Source organism: Mauremys reevesii, linkage group 1, assembly GCF_016161935.1.
Source record: "Mauremys reevesii isolate NIE-2019 linkage group 1, ASM1616193v1, whole genome shotgun sequence".
NCBI classification, from domain to species: Eukaryota; Metazoa; Chordata; order Testudines; family Geoemydidae; genus Mauremys; species Mauremys reevesii.
Window position 1 is genome coordinate 15094864 of NC_052623.1, and position 23027 is coordinate 15117890.

At 45.2% G+C, this 23027-nt stretch overlaps 1 protein-coding gene across 6 annotated transcripts in view; it reads right to left on the bottom strand.

Annotated features, from left to right (window-relative positions):
* Positions 1–23027, bottom strand: part of LOC120396082 (disintegrin and metalloproteinase domain-containing protein 20-like) — a 162980-nt gene that overhangs the window by 84606 nt on the left and 55347 nt on the right. For all 6 annotated transcript variants that reach the window (XM_039520992.1, XM_039520993.1, XM_039520990.1 and 3 more), the window contains one exon: positions 12249–12406. In XM_039520992.1, the coding sequence (XP_039376926.1) occupies positions 12249–12406 (158 nt within the window). The remainder of the gene's footprint in view (positions 1–12248; positions 12407–23027) is intronic.

Sequence of the window (23027 nt, forward strand, 5' to 3'; positions counted from 1 at the left end):
GCGTCTGGGGCACCTGGCATTGGCCACTGTCGGTAGACAGGATACTGGGCTAGATGGACCTTTGGTCTGACCCAGTACAGCCGTTCCTTATGTTCTTATGAGCATACTCTGCAGCCTGGCACCATTGGCATTGGTATAAAGGGCCCTGGCAATGCTGAGCTCCCTTAGTTCCTTCTCTCTGGTAACCTTGATTCATAGATGTAGGAGAGTGGGTTGTGGAATGGACATGTGTGACACACTGTACCTCAGAATGACACCCTGTAACTGCCATATTCATGATTCATATATGTTTGTGATATTTCATACAAAGGTATCATGTAAGGTATCATATCAAAGGCCATGATCTGCTGAAACTGGTTGTCCTATCCAAACATGTGTATCATTAGTGTGTATAAAGTTATGAGATTGTGCCATATGGCTGTTACTAAAATGTGCTGTAAGTTTGCTAGTGCAGTGGTCTCCAAACTTTTTTGATCGCGCACCCCATCAATAAAAAAATTTTGAGCACGCATCCCCTGCTCCCGCCTGAACTGCTGAAGTGCCCCCCAAAAAACAAAACAAAACAAAACGCCACTCGGACTCCCCGCTGAACTGCCAAGGGGGGCGGGGGGGAAAGGCAGCGCTGTTTCGGCAGCACTCCTCCTGCCATGCACCCCGACGGATCCTCTTGCGCACCCCCTGGTGTGCAGGCATCCCACTTTGGAGACCACTGTGCTACTGGCATGCAAAGGAACCCTGCCCAGATGGGTGTTGATCAACTGTATGACTCAACTATGCAAGTAACATACAATCAGAACAGGTCGTTCACTGTGACTCAGCAAAGCCCACCAGGACATGCCTTTGCTAGTGTCTGCCAGGCACATGGGCCAAAGGTATAAAATAACCAACAGTGCAGCCTGTACAGGCATTTTTTCTTCTCCATCTACTCTGGAAGCAAGTGGGACACCAAGCAGATGAAGGCCATCTGAGGAAATTGGTCCAGACTTCAGGAGGGAAGTCTGTGCATTAAGGACGGTAACATCCAATGGGGTGAGAATATTGCTTGATTCAAATCCTGTTTAGTTTATAGAATACAGAGTGGGCACTATTCCTACCACTTATAACCACTTAAAATCTTTCTTTCTGTAGTTAATAAACCTGTTTTATATTTTACCTAAAATGGTGTGTTTTGCTTGAAGTGCTTGGGAAACCTCTGCTCATTTACAAAAGCCGGTGCATGTCCTCTCCACACTGAGGGAGGGGCGAACTGGGTAATAAACTTACATTGGTCAGGCTTCTGACCAGCGCAAGACGGTACAGCTCTGGGATCCTAGGCTGCGGAGCTGTTGGGGAACTGGCTGGTGCATTTCTCTGTGTGATTCATGAGAGTCTTTGGGTGCCTTCATGCAATTTGGCTGGGTGTGGGGCTCCATCTGCTGTTCTGTTGAGTGATGATAGCTCCTGGTAGGATTTGCTGCTTGTCACTAGTGAAGCATTTGGAGAGACAGCCCAGGCTGAAGAGTTAAGGGGGAACAGCAGTACCCCAGTTCCAGGTTGCACCCCAGGGATCCCATCCCAACATATACTGCACATCTTGAATAACTACATGCAGCGGGGTGGACACCCACTCCTGCCCTGAAGGGCTTGAAATCAGCCCACAATGGTAAAAGCAGCCCCGGAGAGGGCTGCAGTTCTAAAAGCTGGGCTGATTGAGGAAGCAGCTGCAGCTGGGCCATGCCCCAATCAGGCCACAGCTGGCCTATATAAAGAGGCTGGGAGCCAGGCCCTCAGCAGACTTCCTCTAGCTTCTGAGAGGGAGAGACCTGGGTGTAGGGGCCTGAGCAGTATACCTGAGTGGAGCAGGGCTGGGGAAAGGCAGAGGAGCTAGGGGAGCTCCGGCCTGGAAAGCCCCAGGCTGTGGCCTAGCTGAAGGCCAACGGGTACTGGGGGTTGCAGAGGGCAGCCCACAGGTAGGCTGAAGCAGCAGGTCCAAACCCCCTTTGCCTATGATGAGTGGCTTATACTACAATCTGCCTCAGTGAGTGGGGGGCTAGATGGGGATTGGCAGTAGCCTAACACTGAGGTGAAGTGGGGATAGTGGATGAGGTCTCCCCTGGGAGAGGGGTTACTGCCAGGGGGGCAGTGGGTCCGGGAGGGACATGGGGGACAAGCAGCAGTGGTAAGGTGGATCACCAGCCTGCAGAGGGTGCTCTGATGGCTGGAGAGCTAATTCCCAACAGAGACCAGCAGGAGGCGCTGCAGGGGTGTGTGGAAGCCAGTAAATAATTAACAAGGTTTTGAAGAGATCTTAATGAATGTTAGTTAGCATGAGTTAGGTTAACTGTGACCCTGGTGACGTGAGGAAGCAAGATAATGTAAGACAGAGTGAATTGTGTGAAAGTTATTACGACCTTGCAATGTGCAGTCTTGCAGTCTTGTTTTTCTAGTGAGATAGGAGGAAAGCTTATGTATAAACAATATGTATTTGTTGTTTTTTACTGTCTGTATTATTGCTAGAAATTGTCTGTAAAAGGTATAAAGGCTTGCTGTGATTGTTTGAGAGTTGAGAGACCTGTCCAGGACCCTGTGTCCTATGGCACTCTCTCCCTCCATGGTAATTACTGGAGAAATAATAAAGTATTTGATTTTGCTGCATCCAAACAAAAAGTGAGAACTGAGTTTTCTTCGACAATTTGGGGGCTCGTCCGGGATGGCAACGCCACGGACCCACAGACAACTACTACGGATCATTCCCTTTCGAACCCCATGGCGCCACATGAGAGGTATGAGACCTTTTGAAATCTCTATTGGGGTATTGGAGGAGGACTTTCCGTGAGGACGTCTGTCTCTCTGTTGGGCTCACGCCATCTGAACTTATTGACTGTGCAGCAGGATCAGATGCAAAAATAAGGTTAGTTTATTGCAGTACTGGGAACTGCTGAGTTGGCCAAGGAAATGCATAAGGTAATGCATAAGGTAATGCATAGGTAAATGCATTAGAATGCACCGGTGCTGAGGGGTTTTTACCGCCTCAAGAGGGGTTGTCATACCGCCTCATGGTATTGGTCCGGACCAGGTAAAGATGCATCATGGTTTAAAAAAAAAAAAAAAAAAAAAAAAGATAAAAAGGTTGAAAAAGGGTTAAAAAAAAAGACAGAAAAAGAAAAAGGAAGAAAAAGAGGCCTTGGTGTGTGTGTGTGTACACCAGTGTGAGTGGCTGTTACCGGGCTAGCCCAGTAACTAATGGATCTTTAGGAGATCCGACCCACGGTGGGCTGACTCAGCCTGGCATAGTCCGGCGAGGAAGCTGCCTGGGTCTAGGAGTGTGTGAACCCATCTTCCCTCCCCTTTCCTTGTGAGTCTCTCCTGTGTGAGTGGAAAATGGGTAAGGGACTGTCTAAATATTCCACCTTACCCCCTAAGGGTACCCCAGCATATTACATGTACGTACATTATGGTCCTAAAACCTGCAGGTATTTAAATGATTGGAATCTGTATACGCGTGAAAATTCATTTAAACAATGCCCATTAGAAGGTACCTTCAATCTAGATAAGATCATATATCTCAGTGGAGCTTTATTCACAAAGAAAAACCTCTGTTACAGTGTGAGCAATTTGTCTAGGAACGGGTTAATTTGAAATTCGGCTTAGCCCTGAGATAAGGGAGAAGTTGTTTTGTCTTCAAGGTCATGAATTAGTGTGGACTATGCTAAGTGCTAAGTAAAAATGCTTCAGCTCCAACTGGTTGAGGAAAAAAAAAAAAAAGGCAAACCAAAAAAGCAGTATAAGTTACAAAACTGAGATTGCATTTGCAAAGCTTAACGGTTCAGTGAGATCCAACAGTTTTGCAACCCTGAAGCCAGACAGGCAGTTGACCTGAACTGAAAGAGACGACGCAGGAGATTCCAGGGTGTAAAAGAACAGCCATCCCAAGAGTGGCAGCATGTTGGAAATGCTGGACAAGCTGTATACAGGATAATCTCCCGTCCACCTATTTCCCTTCTCTGAACATTATACACAGACATACCAGTCTGGATATGTGTAAGTATTAAAGTGGCTTAAGGCTTGGGGCATTCATATTTTTCCCGAGTGATGTGGGAGCATTCCCAACACTCTCCATTGTTGTTTTATTATTTTTAATGAAGCTTTAAAATTTGATTATATGCTCTGTCAGTTTGATCACCTGACATAAGGGATAATTGGTAACAGAAATTTGTCACAGTTTGGTGAGCAATAGAGAATTGGAAAGCACTGTAGAATTTACACCATCTATCTGTTTTACCCTTGTTAGTTTATGTTTGCTTTGTTTGGTACTGTTGGTGTTAGGTGTTAAGAATAGCATGATTATAGGTGAGCTCTAATAGAATAAGGAAACACTATTTGGTTTTGGTGCACTATTTAGCTTTGGCTCTGTTTTGTTTAACCGGTTACTGATGTTTTTCTGCTCTGTTCATTTGGGCGTTAGGTGTGTGAGCGGAACTGAACTTCTCGTTAAGTAATTCCTCAGGGTGGAAGCCATGTGTGCGATGAAGCTCTGGGGTTGTCCTGAAATTTTACAGTCCCGCCCCCCATAGCGGACAATATAATAGAAGTAGAAAAATTTGGCTTAGACTGTAATTTTCTTTGTTTTTTGTGTAATTTTCTTTTCTGTTTAAGTGTCAGCACACAAATGGGTGGGTCTCTGGGTATGCCCAAAAATGTGTTTGGATTATGTGTTAAGTGAATGGCCATGTATTTTTGCCCAGGTGGCAAGCCTTACTAGGAAGGACTCAGGTAGTCTTGTGAGTAGAAATGTTTTGGGGACAAGACCAGAAGGGTGGGGGCTAGTTGCGTAGCCCACCCTCCTAGTTAAGAACTGGTTGTGGAACAAGCTAGTGTCCATGGACGGGACGATTCAGCGAGGAAAAAAGGATCGGGCCCAAGCGGGAGGGCAACAGACAGAGAGATTTGGAAACTTTTGAGGGTGTAGTGGAAAGAAGGAGTAAGTGAATATAAGCATGAGGATTTCACATACTCAGGAGGATATTTGGAATGGTGATTTGCATTGGTAAAGTGGCTGTTGGAAGGAGAAAGCAATTGATTTTTAAGGGAAAATGAAAAATTGACTCTGTGTTTGCTGGGGGGAACAGCACTTGAACTTTGTGAAAAAGCTGAAGAGAACAGTTTTTTGGTGTCTTTGACATGTTTGTGAATGAATTCAGGCAAAGAAATTATTAGATTGCACTCATTTGGCTATGAACAATTTTGTTAAATCAGTTGAAGAATGTATACAGTGCTATGTAATGACATTGTATTAGGCCCTACAGGCACTATAAGTGGTGATGTTTTCTTTCAGTGTTTAAAAGCAGGAGTTAAAAGAAATAAAAACCAAGCCGGAGAGCATCTGTGTTAATGCAAATTAACTAACTGATAAGGTAGAGGCCGCTGAACCAGGGCTGTCTAAGAAGCACATACGAGAAAATATGGGGTAATTCCTCTGTTTTGCCTAGAATCAACAAGAGTATTTGTATATTTTAAGTATTTAACTGCCCCGAAGGGGTGGACCTCTGTTTTTGTCTTTCAGATAATCAAAGAACATTAATGCCAGCTACACAGCATTCAACATACTATGATTTACTGGCAGTCACAATTATGTTCTGTGTTCTGTGTTGTGGTGTTTTGCCAAAAAAATTGTTGTGTTTAATATTTTCATGAGATGGTCTGATTTGACATCAAGCGAAAATGTTGCATTGCAATGCAGATACTTGTTTTGTTCAACTTAGAGTACAAAGTGTTTAGTTATATCAGAAAAATGTGATATACTACAGTCTAATACATTTTCTTAAGTAGGAGAAAGAAACTACATTGGCCAAATCTTTTAATTGAGAATTGTTGTTAAAATTTGCATACTGACAGTCTTTGGAAGCAAGGACATGAAAAGTTAACCCACTCCCCATATTGTACAAGGGATCCTTCTGGCTACCTCAGACTTTTAGCCAGAGGGCTGGGGATGGTGGATAGCTATTGGACTAGAAGTTATATTAAGTGAACTTCTCAAAGTGGGTGTGCTTGTCCTGGCTTGTTCTTCCAAAGTTCTGTAATAAGATTATTTTAGTGAAAGGGTATATGTGGCATACATTGAATGATAATACTTCTGTACTGTATAACAGTACTGTTTATGTGTTCATGGTATGAAAAAGGTGTATAATTGAAGAGTAAAAGTTTCCTTTGTAGGTTAAATGAAGAAAAAAAAAAAAAAAAAAAAAAAGCCAAGTAGAGAATGGCTAACATGCGCTGGCCCCAGTCAAGGACACCGCTTGGCTGCCTACCAAGGGAAGGGGGGGGGGAAAACTGGTTGTTGCAGTTACACGAGATTGGTGTGCAGCGGCCAGCCCACTCTCCTCCTTGGGGAATTTTTGTGAATATTCAGATTGATTTTATTTCGATGTCTACATGTTGTGGTTCTGGATATGTATTTGTTTTAGTTGATGTATTTACCAATTGGGTTAAAGCTTTTCCCTGCAGGAAAGCAGGTGTCAGGACTGTTGTGACATTTTGCTTAAAGATTTTGTGCCACGTTTTGGCATCCCTGTGACTATCAACAGTGATCGTGGAATTCATTTTTACTGGACAGATTGTACAGGAGTTATGTGCAACTCACTGCCCTCACCACCCAGAATCTGCTGGGACAGTGGAACGCCAGACCGGGATTTTAAAGAATAAACTGGCCCAGATTTGTGCTGAAACGAACTTAAGGTGGCCAGATGCCCTTCTTTTGGCACTGAGGTGTATAAGAACCATTCCCAATCGAACGACTGGACTCAGCCCTCATGAAATTTGACAGGACACCCCATGTTGACTACTAACTGCACCCCCGCTGACCCCAGCTCAGATGGACATTCATTTGCTGGATAACATAATGCTTAAATATTGTCAGGCACTAATGAAATGTGTTAAGTCTTTTATACACAGGTGATGGAAGCACTACCAAAGGATCCTGTGCAACCTTGCCACTCGTTGGAACCAGGAGCCTGGGTCTACATAAAGATCCATCAGCGAAAGACTGCCTTGGCTCCATGCTGGAAAGGCCCTTTCCCAGTCCTGCTGACTACCGACACCGCTGTGAAGTGCCACAAACTGACTGCTTGGACCCAGGATTCTCACTGCAAAAAGACCCCTCCACATCAGAAGAATTTTCCTATTGATGATTAGCCTATTCTTTCTTCTAGTTCTACTGTGCTTCTGGACAGCAGGGAAAGAGCTCCCTTGACCACTGACAGACCAACTGTGCCTTTAGACTTTTCTAGAAAAGAGCACAGCTATTACAGGGTGATATGTGCTGGAAACCTCTCCCCTGTAGGATGCTAAACCTCGATTGTTTTGGGAAAGAAGAAGACACACTCACTCCACTGACATTGCCAAAGTCCAGGAATTCCTGACTGAAAAGGACACTGAGAACTGACCCTGGTGAAGAAACAAAGAATTACATACTGGCAGGAAGAAATTTGTGGGACCCATGCTTGGGACTGTGGTATTATTTGGATTTTGGGGTTTATTCTACAGGCTGTGCCCTGTGTTTTGGATAAATCCTTCAGTATGTATTTCCCTCCCTAATTGGATTTTACCTGACATTGCCCTTATCCAGTTTTCTACATACCCAGATTGCTCACAAGGGGCTACCATTAGATTAGCACAACAAAAAGGCCTGGGTTATTTCCTCTGGACAAAAAGGGAATTGACCAGATCCCTGTGGGCTGGGTTATTTCATCTGGCCAATAGTGTAGTAGCCATTTGGACTGTTCTTCCAGGCCAAGAACGTGATAAGAAATTGGGGCAACTACAAAGGCCACTAGTCTTATTTTTGAAGCTCAGCTATCTTCAGTACAGGCTGGAGTTGCTGAGTTACATGTAATTTCCACCCTTAGTTCTATGACCCAGAAGTTACTGACAGAGATGTTATTGAATATCACTGAGGCTGGGAAGGCATTGCAGTGGGATCTGGACTAGACTTGGCCCACTGCCCTTACAGACATCAGGAGTACCCTCTGATCTGTGGTCATGAAGACATACTTGGACACTTTCTGGATGGAAGTGTGGACATTCACAGTGCTCCTTCCAAGCATATGGACCGGTTAGGGTGGGTGTGGGCTCCCACATACCGAATCCTGCTGGGTCCATGGGGAGGATGCCTGTGGGACTGTAATTGTTTACCGAGACATCTGGGGAAATTAGACCACCTGGTATCTCCAACTGATTACTAGACAGTACCCCTAGAATGACACCTGACATTTTGGATGAGAATAGAGAGTCAATGGACATTTTGGCCGTTAGAACCACCACAGCTCAGTGTATCTATAAACTGAAGCTAGGGGAAGTTGTCACTGTTTATGACAATATTTGTTGAGAGGGTGGAGGTCAAGGAACTACCCTGACGGGACACCCATTTTTTTTCAACCTAATGATAGCTGTGTATGCGTTAATGCCACCACTTTACAAGATATACATATTGATCTTACCACTGCTGCAGGCAATTATATCATTTACTGGCCTGCAGATAGAATGCAGATAGAATATTGTAAGTAGCTCTTGGATTTTAGGTATATTTTGATTGGACTAGAATAATGCCTGATCAGTTTCAAAATTTGCTTTCATTGTTACCAAAGGTTCAAAGAATCTCTGAATTGCAAGGGCAAATTCCCATGCTTTAGAATATATATCAAGATGGAAGGAATGCCTATCATACAGCTTATAGAGTGTTTATTTTATGTACTAGGTATGATGTTTTGTGCTTTGTGTTCGCAATTGTACAACAGCCCCATTATATTATTCCTATGGGATTGTTATTGTTTGTAATGTTGTTAGTTAATTTAGGATTATATTATTGTTGTTGTTGTTGTAAATATTGTAAGAATAGCAATACCTTTCATGTTCATGCTAATTATGCATTGTCATTACGTTCCATGATGGTTGACATGTTTGCTGTGGAATCTGAAGTCCATGGTTTCATGCGAATTGAGATTTGAAATTGTTTGTTGTACTAGAAGTACAAAAGGGAGTGTGGAAGCCAGTAAATAATTAACAAGGTTTTGAAGAGATCTTAATGAATGTTAGTTAGCATGAGTTAGGTTAACTGTGACCCTGGTGACGTGAGGAAGCAAGATAATGTAAGACAGAGTGAATTGTGTGAAAGTTATTACGACCTTGCAATGTGCAGTCTTGCAGTCTTGTTTTTCTAGTGAGATAGGAGGAAAGCTTATGTATAAACAATATGTATTTGTTGTTTTTTACTGTCTGTATTATTGCTAGAAATTGTCTGTAAAAGGTATAAAGGCTTGCTGTGATTGTTTGAGAGTTGAGAGACCTGTCCAGGACCCTGTGTCCTATGGCACTCTCTCCCTCCATGGTAATTACTGGAGAAATAATAAAGTATTTGATTTTGCTGCATCCAAACAAAAAGTGAGAACTGAGTTTTTCTTCGACAGGTGAGTCCTGCCATGCTTACACTACACTTATGAAACCTGATATTGCTGCCACATGAACCTTGACTGTGGAAATTGCTAAGGCTTGCTGTCTCAGATGCAGTAGATTGTTGAGTATTTGTTTGAGCGTGACAGAATTGCAACCTATCACCCAATGATGCATGGTGATATGGGACCAAGCACTAAGGAAATAGGAAAGGCTGTTTGAAAATAAAGGAAAAAGAGGTCTGGCATCTTGGAAACTGGTACAGCATCCTTGAGCATCCCAATGAAATTCCTGCTTAGAAAGCCCTGGATGTCTAGGTGGGGTAGGCATTGAAGCAGAAGTAGAAGGAGGTGGTGGTTTATGCTTAAAACATCTACCTGGTAGAATAATCTTACCCACCAAAGAGGTCTCCTTTGATTCTTTTGATTTTAGGGTTGTGCCCTGATGTCCAAGCCTTTCCCTCTCATTGACAGCTGATACCACCAGGGACACAGGGGAGAGGATGGGAGTAAACAAACTCCTAACCCTGGGCAGTACATATTACTTACGCTCAGTCCTCTTAGAAGTTGGGGGAAAGGATGCAGGTGTCTGCCATAGTCACTTAAATGGGTCCATAATGGCCTGAGAGACAGGACCACTCTGGAAAGACCTGCAATGGCTAAAATCAAACAGGCAGTGAAATGATTCCTTTATTTCCTCTACCTGCATGCTCAGGCTTAAGGCAACCCTCTAACAATTCCTGATGTGTCTTATAGTCACCTGGGAGAGGCAACATGCTTCCCAATCCCCAAGGCTGCCTCATAAATAGAAGATGAAGAGAAGGCCAGTACTAGCTGCAGATGCTCTTCCTCACTTTCTTGATCAGCAGGGTCCTGTTGAGACAGCCCTTGGAGTCCACTACCAGGCTTGATACCAGAGTTAGGAAGAACTAGTTATCCAGCTTGTGCAGTAATGCTGTCTTTATGGGTGCCCCACTGGAGGTGTGCTTGCGTCCCTGTGATGCTGATTGGAGAGGCTGTGCCATGAGGCTAGCCAGTGTGTGTGGGCTATTCTGCCTCAGTTCCCCATAATATTATCTTTTTTTGGAGTTGCACTACATTGTGATCCACCATAGTCCCAGCAGCCAGCCAGGAGCTCCTGCTTGCTCCCCCAGTCCCTACCAGCAACTGCTCTGTCCCTGGTACTGCAGTTCCTTGCGCCAGCCACGAGCATTATCCTCTGGCTCCTGACCAGGGCTGGCTCTAGGTTTTTTTGCTGCCCCAAGCAAAAAAAAAAAAAAAAATTTGGCTGTGCCTCCTCTTCCCCCTTAAGTCCTTATACCCTTTTCCTGGGTAGACTCAAGAGAATTCCCTTACCAAGTCCCTGGTGAACACCGAGCCAAAACCCTTGGATCTTAAAACAAGGAAAACTCAATCAGGTTCTTAAAAGAAGAATTTAATTTAAAGAAAAAAAAAAGGTGAAAGGAATACCTCTGTGAGATTAGCATTCAAGATAATCTCCCAGACAAACAGATTCAAAACACAGAGGGTTTCCCTCTGGGCAAAACTTTAAACTTACACAAAAAAACCCCAATTTGATTCTCCCTCTATTTTGCAAAAGAAATTGCAAATAGAAATAAAAGTAATGTAATACATTCCTACTCTAATTACTCACTACCCTGGTAGCAGTGGGATGGTTCCTTCTCTCTGTCTGGCAAAAACACACACAGAACAGACTGACTTTTTTTTCCTCCTCCTTTTTTGAAAGCATTTTGTCCCCACATTGGTCCCTCTGGTATAGCAGAGAACCATTGCTGTAAGGTGCTTTGGGCCAGTATAAGGAGAACAGGGCCCATAATCACTTGCCATTCTTGACTTCCAACCTGAACTCCAAAACTAATCCACAAAGCAATTGATATCAGGTCAAATGTGGAATAAGGAGACCAAAAAAAAAGAAAAAAGGGAAAAATATTACACATACAAGTCAGAAAAGACTCCTGAATTTAATTGATTCTTCAGAGGAAGGAAGCAAGCCTAATAGCCATGTCAAAAGGAAGGGCAGAAGAGCTAGTGACTGAACATGAGAACATTTTCAACTACCATTCTGTGCTTCATATATAATATGCAATGCAGATGAAGGACCATCCTGTCTCATGTGTACCAGGGGCAACAAACCAATTAAAAAACACCTATTCTCCAAGATGACTATGATAGGGTGTATAGACCCCACTGATGAGGAAGGTGCCAGAGAGGTGGTGGGGGAAGGGATAGTCCCACCCCTCTGGTCTTAGTAGGGAGGAGATCTTTTAAAGGGAGGAAACTGTAATCAGCTGGAGGGAGGAGGAGCAAGATAGCCCTAAGTAGAAGGCTGCTGGAGTGACTCCTGAAGCCACAGGAGGAACGCCCATCCAGGAGACCTTCTCCCTGACCCTATGGGCAGTGCAGCAAACTCCCAAGGTAAACTGGACAGAGTAAGCCTGATTTAGCAGCCCAGCCAGAGAGATTTCTCAAAACCCATTACACAGGTGCTGTATTGTTGGCAGCGCTGTGGACCTTTTTTCCACCCATGAGAGGTCCCGGGAAGGGGAAACTCTTGGGTCACTGGGGCATTTAACTTTCCTTTTGATTCCCCCATCCACAGAGACTCAAGGAGCCCTGAAAAGGGCAGGGCCTCCTTGCAAAACTTAAGGAATTGAGGCCTGTGCTGGAGCCATCCCGTGTAAATAACGGGGTGCAGTCAGATTCTCCCACCATCTAAGAGTAAAACCTTAGTGGATTCCATTACAATGACCTTATCAAAAGACATAATTGTTGTATTACAAAATTTTAAAACCGAGTATTACTCACGGGCTATATGACCACATGATACATTTTCCTTTTTTGGGGCATTTGCAAACACAACCTCTAGCTGCATATGGCTTCTCATCATCATGAGATAAGCCAAGAGAATGGCCCATCTCATGTGCAATAATGGTTGCATCATAGAGCGCTGATTTACCTCTTGCCTGTACACAATTAAACAAAACACAAAAATGAGAAGGAGTTCTGAATTACATATGAACATAAAAAGCCACATTTTAAGAGTTATGTGATTGCATGAACATACTGGATAATTTCATTTGCAAACATAAATCTAGAACACAGCAGAACCCTAGAAGAGAACGTTCAAATTGAAGGAATAATAATTTCTTCACATTACCCTCTGAGATCCTTTTAAGAGGGGGGGGAAATGAACCACTGTCAAGTGACATGTCTAGCTCTGCCAAGGTCCTCAACCCATAGAATTTTACCCAATAATTCCTACATCAAATCCTGAACTTCTGGTTGTGCTAAAGCATTTCTTTTATAAGGACATCAATTCCTGATTTAAAGACTCCATGTGATGAAAAATCAACCATAACACGTATCAAGCTGTTCTAATGGTTAACTTTAATGTGCCTTATTTCTCATACAAATTCATCCAGCTTCAGATTCCTCTCTTTGATAAGCTAAATAGATTGAACTTTTTAAGTCTCTCCCCTTAAAGCACGTTTTTCAAACAATCATTCCTATACCTCATCTGAACCACTACCAGGGAAATTGGAGAACCTTTGTTTGGAAGATTATGAGGAAGAACTTAGTCATAATGGATCACTGATATCAACGTCAGATAAGACAAGAGTAGGTAAATAACTTGTACCTATTGCTTCTATAGCTTGATTGTAGGAAGTCCACAATCTTTTTTATACTATTTTTAAATAATTGCACTGGACACAGACCTATGGGACTCCTGAGTTCATACTGGTGAAAGGTAGAAAATATGGTTTAATTTCTCCTCACTTTGGACAGTGCCTGGATACTTACTTGTAAAAATTATCCAGTGGCACAGTGTCCCCTAGGGAGCTATTATAACAAAAACACTAAGCTCTGGGTGTATCAACTGGGGAAATATGTCTCCAGCTGAGACACTCTGAACTGAAAGTGAATCACAGTTCCAAAATTACTGACCCTCTTTGGGGTCTTCAATCTTCATTCAGAGCCTGGCTCGACTCCCTCCTTGAGGAGTAGGCCAGTCTGCATGTGACCGTTGGGGGAACCTGGGCCTGCCCACTACTGTGGGTCCTGATCCAGGGACCCTATAAGGAGCAGCTGCCTGCTACATCCCTGTACTAACTGCAGCATTTCTATGGGGGCACTTCCCTGCTGTCCCCCAATACCTTTCCTTCACCCATAACTAGGGCTGAAGCTTTGCTTAAGTCCCAGCAGCCAGCCAGGAGGTCCTTCTTGCTCCCCCAGTCCCTGCCAGCAACTGCTCTGTCCCTGGTACTGCAGTTCCTTGCGCCAGCCATGAGCACCATCCTCGCTCCTCTGGCTCCTGTCCCTGTGGGTGCTCCACTCTAGGTGCATGTGTAGCAGTTCCCACTATGGCCGGTGGGACTTTGGAGATGCGGCAGTGAGTACTGTAGAGAGTACTGTATGGCCTACTATGGCGCCTCTTGTGGTATCTTGTGTGATAGCATAGTGTTTGGCAAACATGTGTTCAGATGACCATGTAGCCGCTTTACAGATGTCAGAAATGGGTACGTTATGAAGGAAGGCAACGGATGTCGACATAGCTCAAGTGGAATGAGTTCTAATGCCTTTGGGTGATTGACTATTTTGAATACAGTAAGAGGATCTGATGCAGTCAGAGATCCACTTGGACAGACGTTGCTTAGAGATAGTGGTACCTTTCGATCTTTCAGCGCTGGAGACAGAGTCGTGGAGATTTGAGAAATGGGTTAGTCTTGTCTAAATAAAAAGCGATTGCTTGTCTGACATCGAGAGTGTGCAGGGTTGCCTCCTGTGGATTCTTGTGAGGTTTGGGATAGAAAGTAGGTAAGTATATAGGTTGATTAAGGTGGAAGGTGGATATCACCTTAGGGAGAAATTTAGGATGTGGTTTCAGAGTGACTTTGTCTTTGGAAATGATTGCGTAAGGAGGATGGCCCATCAGGGTGCTTATTTCACCTACTCTCCTTGCTGATGTTCTTGCAACTAAGAAAGCTATCTTCATGGACATATGGAGAAGAGAGGAGGTAGCCAAGGGCTCGAATGGAGGTTTCACGAGAGTGTGAAGAACAAGGTTAAGATTCCATGTAGCTGCCGTTGGGTAAATTTCAGGGTAGAGATTTTGCAGGCCTGTGAGAAATCGTTTTATAGTGGGGTGGGTAAAGAATGAATAACCTTCTAAAAGGTCATGGAAGGTGGTAAGTGCCTCCAGGTGCACTTTGATGGAGCTGAGCAAAAGTTCGTCCTGTTTTAGTTTCAGGAGGCAGTCTAGAATGTTCGGGAGGGTCACCATATTGGGCGTTAAGTGATTACGTGAGCACCAGAGGGCAAAATGCTTCCACTACTGCAGGTGGGTTTTACGAGTGTAGTCCTTTCTCCTGAGCAGGAGAACGTATTGGACTTGCTTGGAACAGGCTAGTTCATGGGTTTGGAACCATGAAGGAACCAGGCTGTGAGGTGGAGCTTTTGGAGTTGGGGGTGAAGAACCAGTCCATTGTTCTGGGAAAGGAGATCTGGCCTGTTGGAGAGAGCCTGTGGATGACGGGAGGACGTGCGGAGTAGATAAGTATACCACGTCTGTCTCGGCCAAGCTGGGGCAATAAGTATGGCCAGGGCCTTGTTGTCTACGATCTTCCAAAGAACCCTGTGTAGCGGAGGGATTGGTGGAAAGGCATACAGGAGAGAGTTGTTCCACGGGATGAGGAACGTGTCTCCTAGGGATGCAGTCCTGAGTCCCGCTCTGGAGCAAAACAGGGGACATTTTTGATTCTGGGTTGTGGCAAAGAGGTCTATTGACAGGGTGCCCCAGAGGGAGAAGAGCTGTTGAAGTATTGTGGGGTGCAGTTCCCCTTCATATTCTGTCGAGAAGTGCCTGCTGAGTGCATCGGCAGTAGTGTTGTGGCAGCCTGGTAGGTAGGAAGCGATGATGTGTATTTGATATTGTATGCACCAATTCCATAGTCGAATGGCTTCCATGCAAAGGGAATGTGATCGGGCTCCGCCTTGTCTGTTGATGTAGTACATACATGCTATGTTGTCTGTTAAGACCCAAATAGATTTGTTCCTAATGGGGGGAAGAAAGTGAAGGCATGCTCGTCTCACTGCTCTGAGCTCTAAAGAGATTTGTGTGTAGGTGCGTCTCTGATCCAGACCACCAGTCTTGTTTCCTGTGTCCCACTAGATGCACTCCCAACTGATTAGGGAAGCATCCATGCTCAGCATGCGCGTTGGGGATCGTTGTTGGAAGGAAACCCCAGTGCAGAGGTTCTCTGGTCTTGTCCACCAATGTAGGGAAGCCAGAACGTTGGGAGGAGGAGTTAACAGTGTCCCTAAGGTGTGTCTGTTGGGTTTGAAATTGGAATTAAGCCATCCCTGAAGACATCTCATGTGCAGCCTGGTGTACTGGACCACGAAGGTGGTGGCTGCCATGTGATGAAGGAGCTGTAGGCAGAGTCTTGCCTGTGTCCTGGGACAAATAGAGAGTGTGCGTATGAGCTGTGTGATAGCGAAGAATCTGTGATATGGGAGTGAGGCTCTGCTCTGGATTGAGATGAGATGAGCTCCGATGAACTCAATCTGTTGTGTAGGTGTCAGGGTGGATTTTTGGACATTTATTTGGAGGCCTAGGCTGTGAAAGAGGGCGATAGTGAGCTTGGAGTGTCTCGCCATAGGAGTTGCCCTAGATGAGGCAATCGTCCAGGTATGGGAAAAGCGTGATCCCATGTTTGTGGAGGTGAGCCACGACCACAGCTGGAGTTTTGGAAAAGACTCTCAGTGCTGCGGAGAGGCCAAAAGGAAGAACTCTGTATTGAAAATGGTTGTGACCAACCATGTGAAGCGTAGGAAGCGTCTGTGAGCTGGATGAATTGATATATGAAAATAAGTGTCCTGTAGGTTGAGGGCTGTAAACCAGTCCCCTTGATCCAGTGCAGGAATTATTGTGCCCAGTGTGACCATTTTGAATTTTTGTATAGTCACGAATTTGTTCAGTTGGCGTAGGTATAGTATAGGCCTCCATCCCCCAGTCTTTTTCTGCGTCAGGAAGTAATGGGAGTAGAAACCTTTCCCTTGATATTGCATTGGCACAGGCTCCACTGCGCCTAGCTGGAGAAGATGAGCCACTTCTACGTGAAGTAGGTGCTCGTGAGAGGGGTCCCTGAAGAGGGACGGGGAAGGGTAAGAGGATAGGATATGAATGGGATAGAGTAACCGGACTGAACTATCTCGAGGACCTAGCGGTCCTGTGTAATTCACTGCCAGGCGTGTTGGAAACTCTGGAAGCAGTGGCCAAATGGGCAAGTAGGCTGTGGAATCAAGGAGTAGTCGCACAGGCCCTCGAACAACATTTCAAAATTGTTGTTTATTCCCAGATGGATGGGAGGTGGTTGCTTGAGCTTGATTTTGTCTGCACTTAGGGAGTCTAGCACGATTCCTATTTACGTTGTATGGTTTGGGTTGAGTCCGATAATATTGTTGTGTACGCGGTCTTTGGTAGAGTTGGTATCGTTGTCTCCTGGGAAGAGATGGGTGAATGCCAAGGGTGTGCAGTGTAGCTCTAGAATAGAACATAAGAACATAAGAATGGCCGTAGCAGGTCAGACCAAAGGTCCATCTAGCCCAGTATCTGTCTACCGACAGTGGCCAATGCCAGGTGCCCCAGAGGGAGTGAACCTAACAGGCAATGATCAAGTGATCTTTCTCCTGCCATCCATCTCCATCCTCTGCCGAACAGAGGCTAGGGACACCATTCTTTACCCATCCTGGCTAATAGCCATTTATGGACTATGTGTGAAGTAGTTAATCAGTTTTTTTGGAAAACAGTTTGTCTTTATCAAAGGGGAGGTCCTCCACTTTGGTCTGCTGATCTTTAGGGATGCCAGATGCAGAAAGCTATGAAGATCCGCGCATAACCACAGCCGTTGCAGTGGTACAGGCTGCTGTATCCACCGTGTCTAAAGAGGCTTGTAGAGCAGTTCTGGAAATCAATTGGTCCTCGCTCAGAATTGATTTAAAGTCCGCCCTCCTATCCTCTGGTATGCATGAGGCGAATTAAAAAAGTTTACTGTAGTTAGCAAAGTCGTAGCTGGTGAGGAGTGCAGAATAGTTTGCGATCCTGAATTGTAGGGTGGAGGACATGTAAACCTTGCGACCAAGGACGTCAAGGCGTTTAAGATCCTTGTCTTGCAGGGTGGGCTGGTATTGTGGCTGTTTCATCCTTTGTGCGACTGCATCCATGACGAGAGAGTTCGGTTGTGAGTGAGAAAATAGGAAGTCAGCATCCTTAGCAGGAACATAGTATTTACATTCGGCCTTTCTGCAGGTTGGTAATAAAGAAGCTGGAGTGTGCCAGAGAGCGTCAGTTGGTTCCAGGAGTGCCTCATGTATAGGGAGCGCGATCTTGGAGGGTGCAGAGGGTTGAAGGATTCTGAGGAGTTTGTGTTGTGTCTCCTGAACCTCTTCTAGCGGGATGTCCTGACTGAGTGCCACCCTCTTGAAAAGTTCTTGAAATTGTTTAAAGTCGTCCACGTTCTGTGAAGGCAGGTGGGGGGGTAAGAGGGCTCTGTTTGGAGCAGATGCAGAGTTAGGATTCGGTGAGTCCGGATATGGTTCATAACTCACGTTCTCAGGAGGGGATTCAGGTACTCTAGAAATGGATGGAGCTGGAGATCAAGGCACAGAAGCAGGTAGTGGTTTCATGGAAGAGGTCTGAGGGTTAGTGGTAGGAGGATGTGGCCAAGGGTACCACTGAGGCCAAGGCATAGGGTAGGAGAACCCAGGTGCCACCCACGGAGGGGAGAAGTAGGGAAACTGAGGCTGGTGGCTGTGGACCATAGCCTGAGGTGGAAAAGGCTCTGGTGGGGGAGGAGAGGGAGGTGAAGAGAATTCTGCTTGCTGTTGTAGATCAGGTTCACTCTCAGTGAAGGTAGCCAGTTCAGGTAGTGAGAGCGGCTGTTCGAAGAGTAAGCTCTGTGTATCTAGGAGTGGAGAGTTAGGCTCAGGTGGCACTGAGAGGTCGCTTTGAGTGAAGAAGTGTTGCTCCTGCTCCCTGGGCAGTGCTGCGCCTGGACTGTGCTCTAGCGTGTTAAGAAGCGAAAGTGAAAGTGTGGGCGCTGCCGTGGGTCGGTTGGAGGTATTCTGCAGGGGGTCCGCTGCTGGTACGGAGGCTCGGTGCCGACATTCTTCCTAGCACCGGGGCAGAGTGCACAGTTGGCACGGTGGCTATTTTTAGCCCTGAGGTATGTGGTGCCAATGTCTTTGTCGGCACCAGGGCAGAGCGCGCAGCTGGCACCATGGTTATGTTTAGCGCTGAGGCGCTCGGTGCCATAGAATCTTTCCCTGTCCGGGCGGTTGAATTTCTGCCTCTACGGTCTGTGGTTGAGGCGTGAGCCAGGGCTGATCGCCTGCCTTACCCTTGTTAAAGTCTCTCCTAGGAGACTGCTCTGCTTCTTGCCTCCGCTCCAGAGAGGGCGAAGCAATGCTCTCAACTGGTTCAGATCTGGCTGGGGAGGATGCGGGAGCGGGTTTAACTTTCCCCATCTCCAAAAGCGGCTGCAGGGATTTTTCTATAAGAAGCATTTTAAGCCGCAGGTCTCTGTCATACTGAGCCCTTGACTTGAGGCTCATACAGTGGAGGCACTTTGCAGGGATGTGGGTTTCCCTGAGGCACTTCACACAATGTGAGTGCCCATCCGACCTTGGCATGGAGTCCTGACAGGAAAAACACTTTTTGAATCCTGAAGCCCTGGCATTGTGAATTAGAAATGGCAGGGGAGAGTGTCTCAGCAAGAGACAAGTCTGAAGTGATTTTTTTTTAAACTTAGTCACTATGTAACTACAAAAAGAACAGGAGTACTTGTGGCACCTTGGAGACTAACAAATTTATTTGAGCATAAGATTTCGTGGGCTACAGCCCACTTCTTTGGATGCATGGAATGGAACATATATTGAGGAGATATATATACACATACAGAGAGCATGAAAAGGTGGGAGTTGTCTTACCAACTCTAAGAGGCCAATTAAGTAAGAGAAAAAAACTTTTGAAGTGATAATCAAGATAGCCAAGTACAGACAGTTTGATAAGAAGTGCGAGAATACTTACAAGGGGAGATAGATTCAATGTTTGTAATGGCTCAGCCATTCCCAGTCCCTATTCAAGCCTAAATTGATTATATCTAGTTTGCATATCAATTCCAGCTCAGCAGTTTCTCGTTAGAGTCTGTTTTTGAAGCTTTTCTGTTGCAAAATTGCCACCCGCAGGTCTGTTATTGAATGACCAGACAGGTTAAAGTGTTCTCCTACTGGTTTTTGAGTGTTATGATTCCTGATGTCAGATTTGTGTCCATTTATTCTTTTGCGTAGAGACTGTCCGGTTTGGCCAATGTACATGGCAGAGGAGCATTGCTGGCACATGATGGCATATATCACATTGGTAGATGTGCAGGTGAATGAGCCCCTGATGGTATGGCTGATGTGATTAGGTCCTATGATGATGTCACTTGAATAGATATGTGGACAGAGTTGGCATCGGGCTTTGTTGCAAGGATAAGTTCCTGGGTTAGTGTTTTTGTTCAGTGATGTGTGGTTGCTGGTGAGCATTTGTCTCAGGTTGGGGGGTTGTCTGTAAGCGAGGACAGGTCTAGCTCCCAAGATCTGTGAGAGTGAGGTATCATCTTTCAGGATAGGTTGTAGATCTTTGATGATGCGCTGGAGAGGTTTTAGTTGGGGACTGAACGTGACGGCTAGTGGGGTTCTGTTATTTTCTTTGTTGGACCTGTCTTGTAGGAGGTGACTTCTGGGTACTCGTCTGGCTCTGTCAAATCTGTTTTTTCACTTCAGCAGGTGGGTATTGTAGTTTTAAGAATGCTTGATAGAGATCTTGTAGGTGCTTGTCTCTGTCTGAGGGACTGGAGCAAATGCGGTTGTATCTTAGAGCTTGGCTGTAGACAATGGATTGTGTGGTGTGTCCTGGATGGAAGCTGGAGGCATGTAGGCAAGTATAGCGGTCAGTAGGTTTCTGGTATAGGGTGGTATTTATGTGACCATCGCTTATTAGCACAGTAGTGTCCAGGAAATGGACCGCTTGTGTGGATTGATCTAGGCTGAGGTTGATGGTGGGATGGAAATTATTGAAATCATGGTGGAATTCCTCAAGGGCTTCTTTTCCATGGGTCCAGATGATGAAGATGTCATCAATGTAGCGCAAGTAGAGTAGGGGCATTAAGGGATGAGAGCTAAGGAAGCGTTGTTCTAAGTTAGCCATAAAAATGTTGGCATACTGTGGGGCCATGCGGGTACCCATAGCAGTGCCGCTGACTTGAAGGTATATATTGTCCCCAAATGTGAAATAGTGGTGGGAGAGGACAAAGTCACAAAGTTCAGCCACCAGGTTAGCTGTGACATTATCAGGGATAGTGTTCCTGATAGCTTGTAGTCCATCTTTGTGTGGAATATTGGTACATCCATAGTGGCCAGGATGGTGTTTTCTGGAAGATCACCGATGGACTGTAGTTTCCTCAGGAAGTCAGTGGTGTCTCGAAGATAGCTGGGAGTGTTGGTAGCGTAGGGACTGAGGAGAGAGTCCACATAGCCAGACAATCCTGATGTTAGGGTGCCAATGCCTGAGATGATGAGGCGTCCAGGATTTCCAGGTTTATGGATCTTGGGTAGCAAATAGAATACCTCGGTCGGGGTTCTAGGCATGTGTCTGTACAGATTTGTTCCTGTGCTTTGTCAGGGAGTTTTTTTTAGCAGATGGTGTAGTTTCTTTAGGTAATCCTCAGTGGGATCAGAGGATAATGGCCTGCAGCTTGAGGTCTTCAAACCACAATTTGAGGACTTCAATAACTCAGACATAGGTTAGGAGTTTGTTATTGAAGTGGGTGGGTGAGATTCTGTGGCCTGCATTGTGCAGGAGGTCAGACTAGATGATCATAATTGTCCCTTCTGACCTAAAGTCTATGAGTTTATGTATGCCCCAGGACTGAGTGTGGACAAAACTCCACTAACAGGGCAAGAAGTGCCACGTAACCATAGATCATTAATCTACAACAGTCCAAACTGAGAAAATAAAGAACTGGGATAGCAAAAACAGTGAAAAGGACTAAACAAGTGAGTAAGAGTTTGCCAAAGCAAGAGGGTTCCAGTTACTGTCACTGGCAGTAAGAAGGAACCGAGAGGATGCAGAGACTGCCGGGTCCCTTATATCGGCACATGAGCACACAGCACTAGTGGGTGCTAGAGCCGGTTTGATGGATACCACTGAGGGAAAAATCTCTGACAACTGTGCAGATGGCATGCATACACCCAACCTGGAATGGATATGAGCAAGCAGCAGAAGTAGTTTTATAATGTGAGGCTTAAGGAACTCAACTTATTCAGCTTATTGAAGAGACAGTTGAGAGATGACTTGATTATTGTGCATAGCTTTTACACACTGTGATACACTGTACCTCAACATGGCACCCTGTAACGCCCATATTCATCATCCATATATGGTTGTGATCTTTCACACAAAGCATACCATGTAAGGTATCAGACGGAAGGTCATGACCTGCTGAAACTTCTTGTTCTGTCCAAATAGATATATCACTAGTTTGTATAAAGTTATAAGATTTTGCTGTGTGTCACTGAAATATACTGTAAGTTTGCTATGGACCTCCACCCAGGAGGGTGCTCCATGACCATTAATCAGCAGCGCAGCTGTAATCAAGGGATTTACAATTCAGTAAGTTTCCCAAATCCACACAATGGAGGCATACTCGATCACTATGACTCAACAAAGCCCACCAAGCATGTGATCACTGTGACTCAGCAATGCTCACTGGGACATGCCCGCGCAAGTGTCTCCCGGGCACATGGATTGAGGGTATAAAATAAGGAACAGTTGCAGCATGTCTTGGCCTTTCTCCTCCCCCACCTATGCTGGAAGCAAAAAGCACACTGACCAGTCCAGGCTTCATGGGGAAGTCTGTGTATTAAGGACTGCATCTTTTTTATATTTTAACTAAAACAGTGTATTTTGCTTGAAATGCTTGGGAAACCTCAGCTCAGGTACAAAAGCTGGTGGATGTCCTCTCCACACTGAGGGAGTGGGGGACTGGGTAATAAATTTACACGTGTCAGGCTTTTGACCAGGGTAGGATGGTATAGCTCTGGGGTGCAAGGCTGAGGAGCTGGAGGGAATTTCCTGGAGCCTCTCTTTTGTTAGTTCATGAATGGCAGGGAGAAGTATTCATAACACTCAGCTGGGAACGTCCCTGTCTTTGGACTCTAGCACTAGAAAAAGTTCAGAAAAGGGCAACTAAAATGATTAGGGGTTTAGAGAGGGTCCCATACGAGGAAAGATTAAAGAGGCTAGGACTCTTCAGCTTGGAAAAGAGAAGACTAAGGGGGGATATGATAGAGGTATATAAAATCATGAGTGATGTTGAGAAATTAGATAAGGAAAAGTTATTTACTTATTCCCATAATACAAGAACTAGGGGTCACCAAATGAAATTAATAGGCAGCAGGTTTAAAACAAATAAAAGGAAGTTCTTCTTCACGCAGCCCACAGTCAACTTGTGGAACTCCTTACCTGAGGAGGTTGTGAAGGCT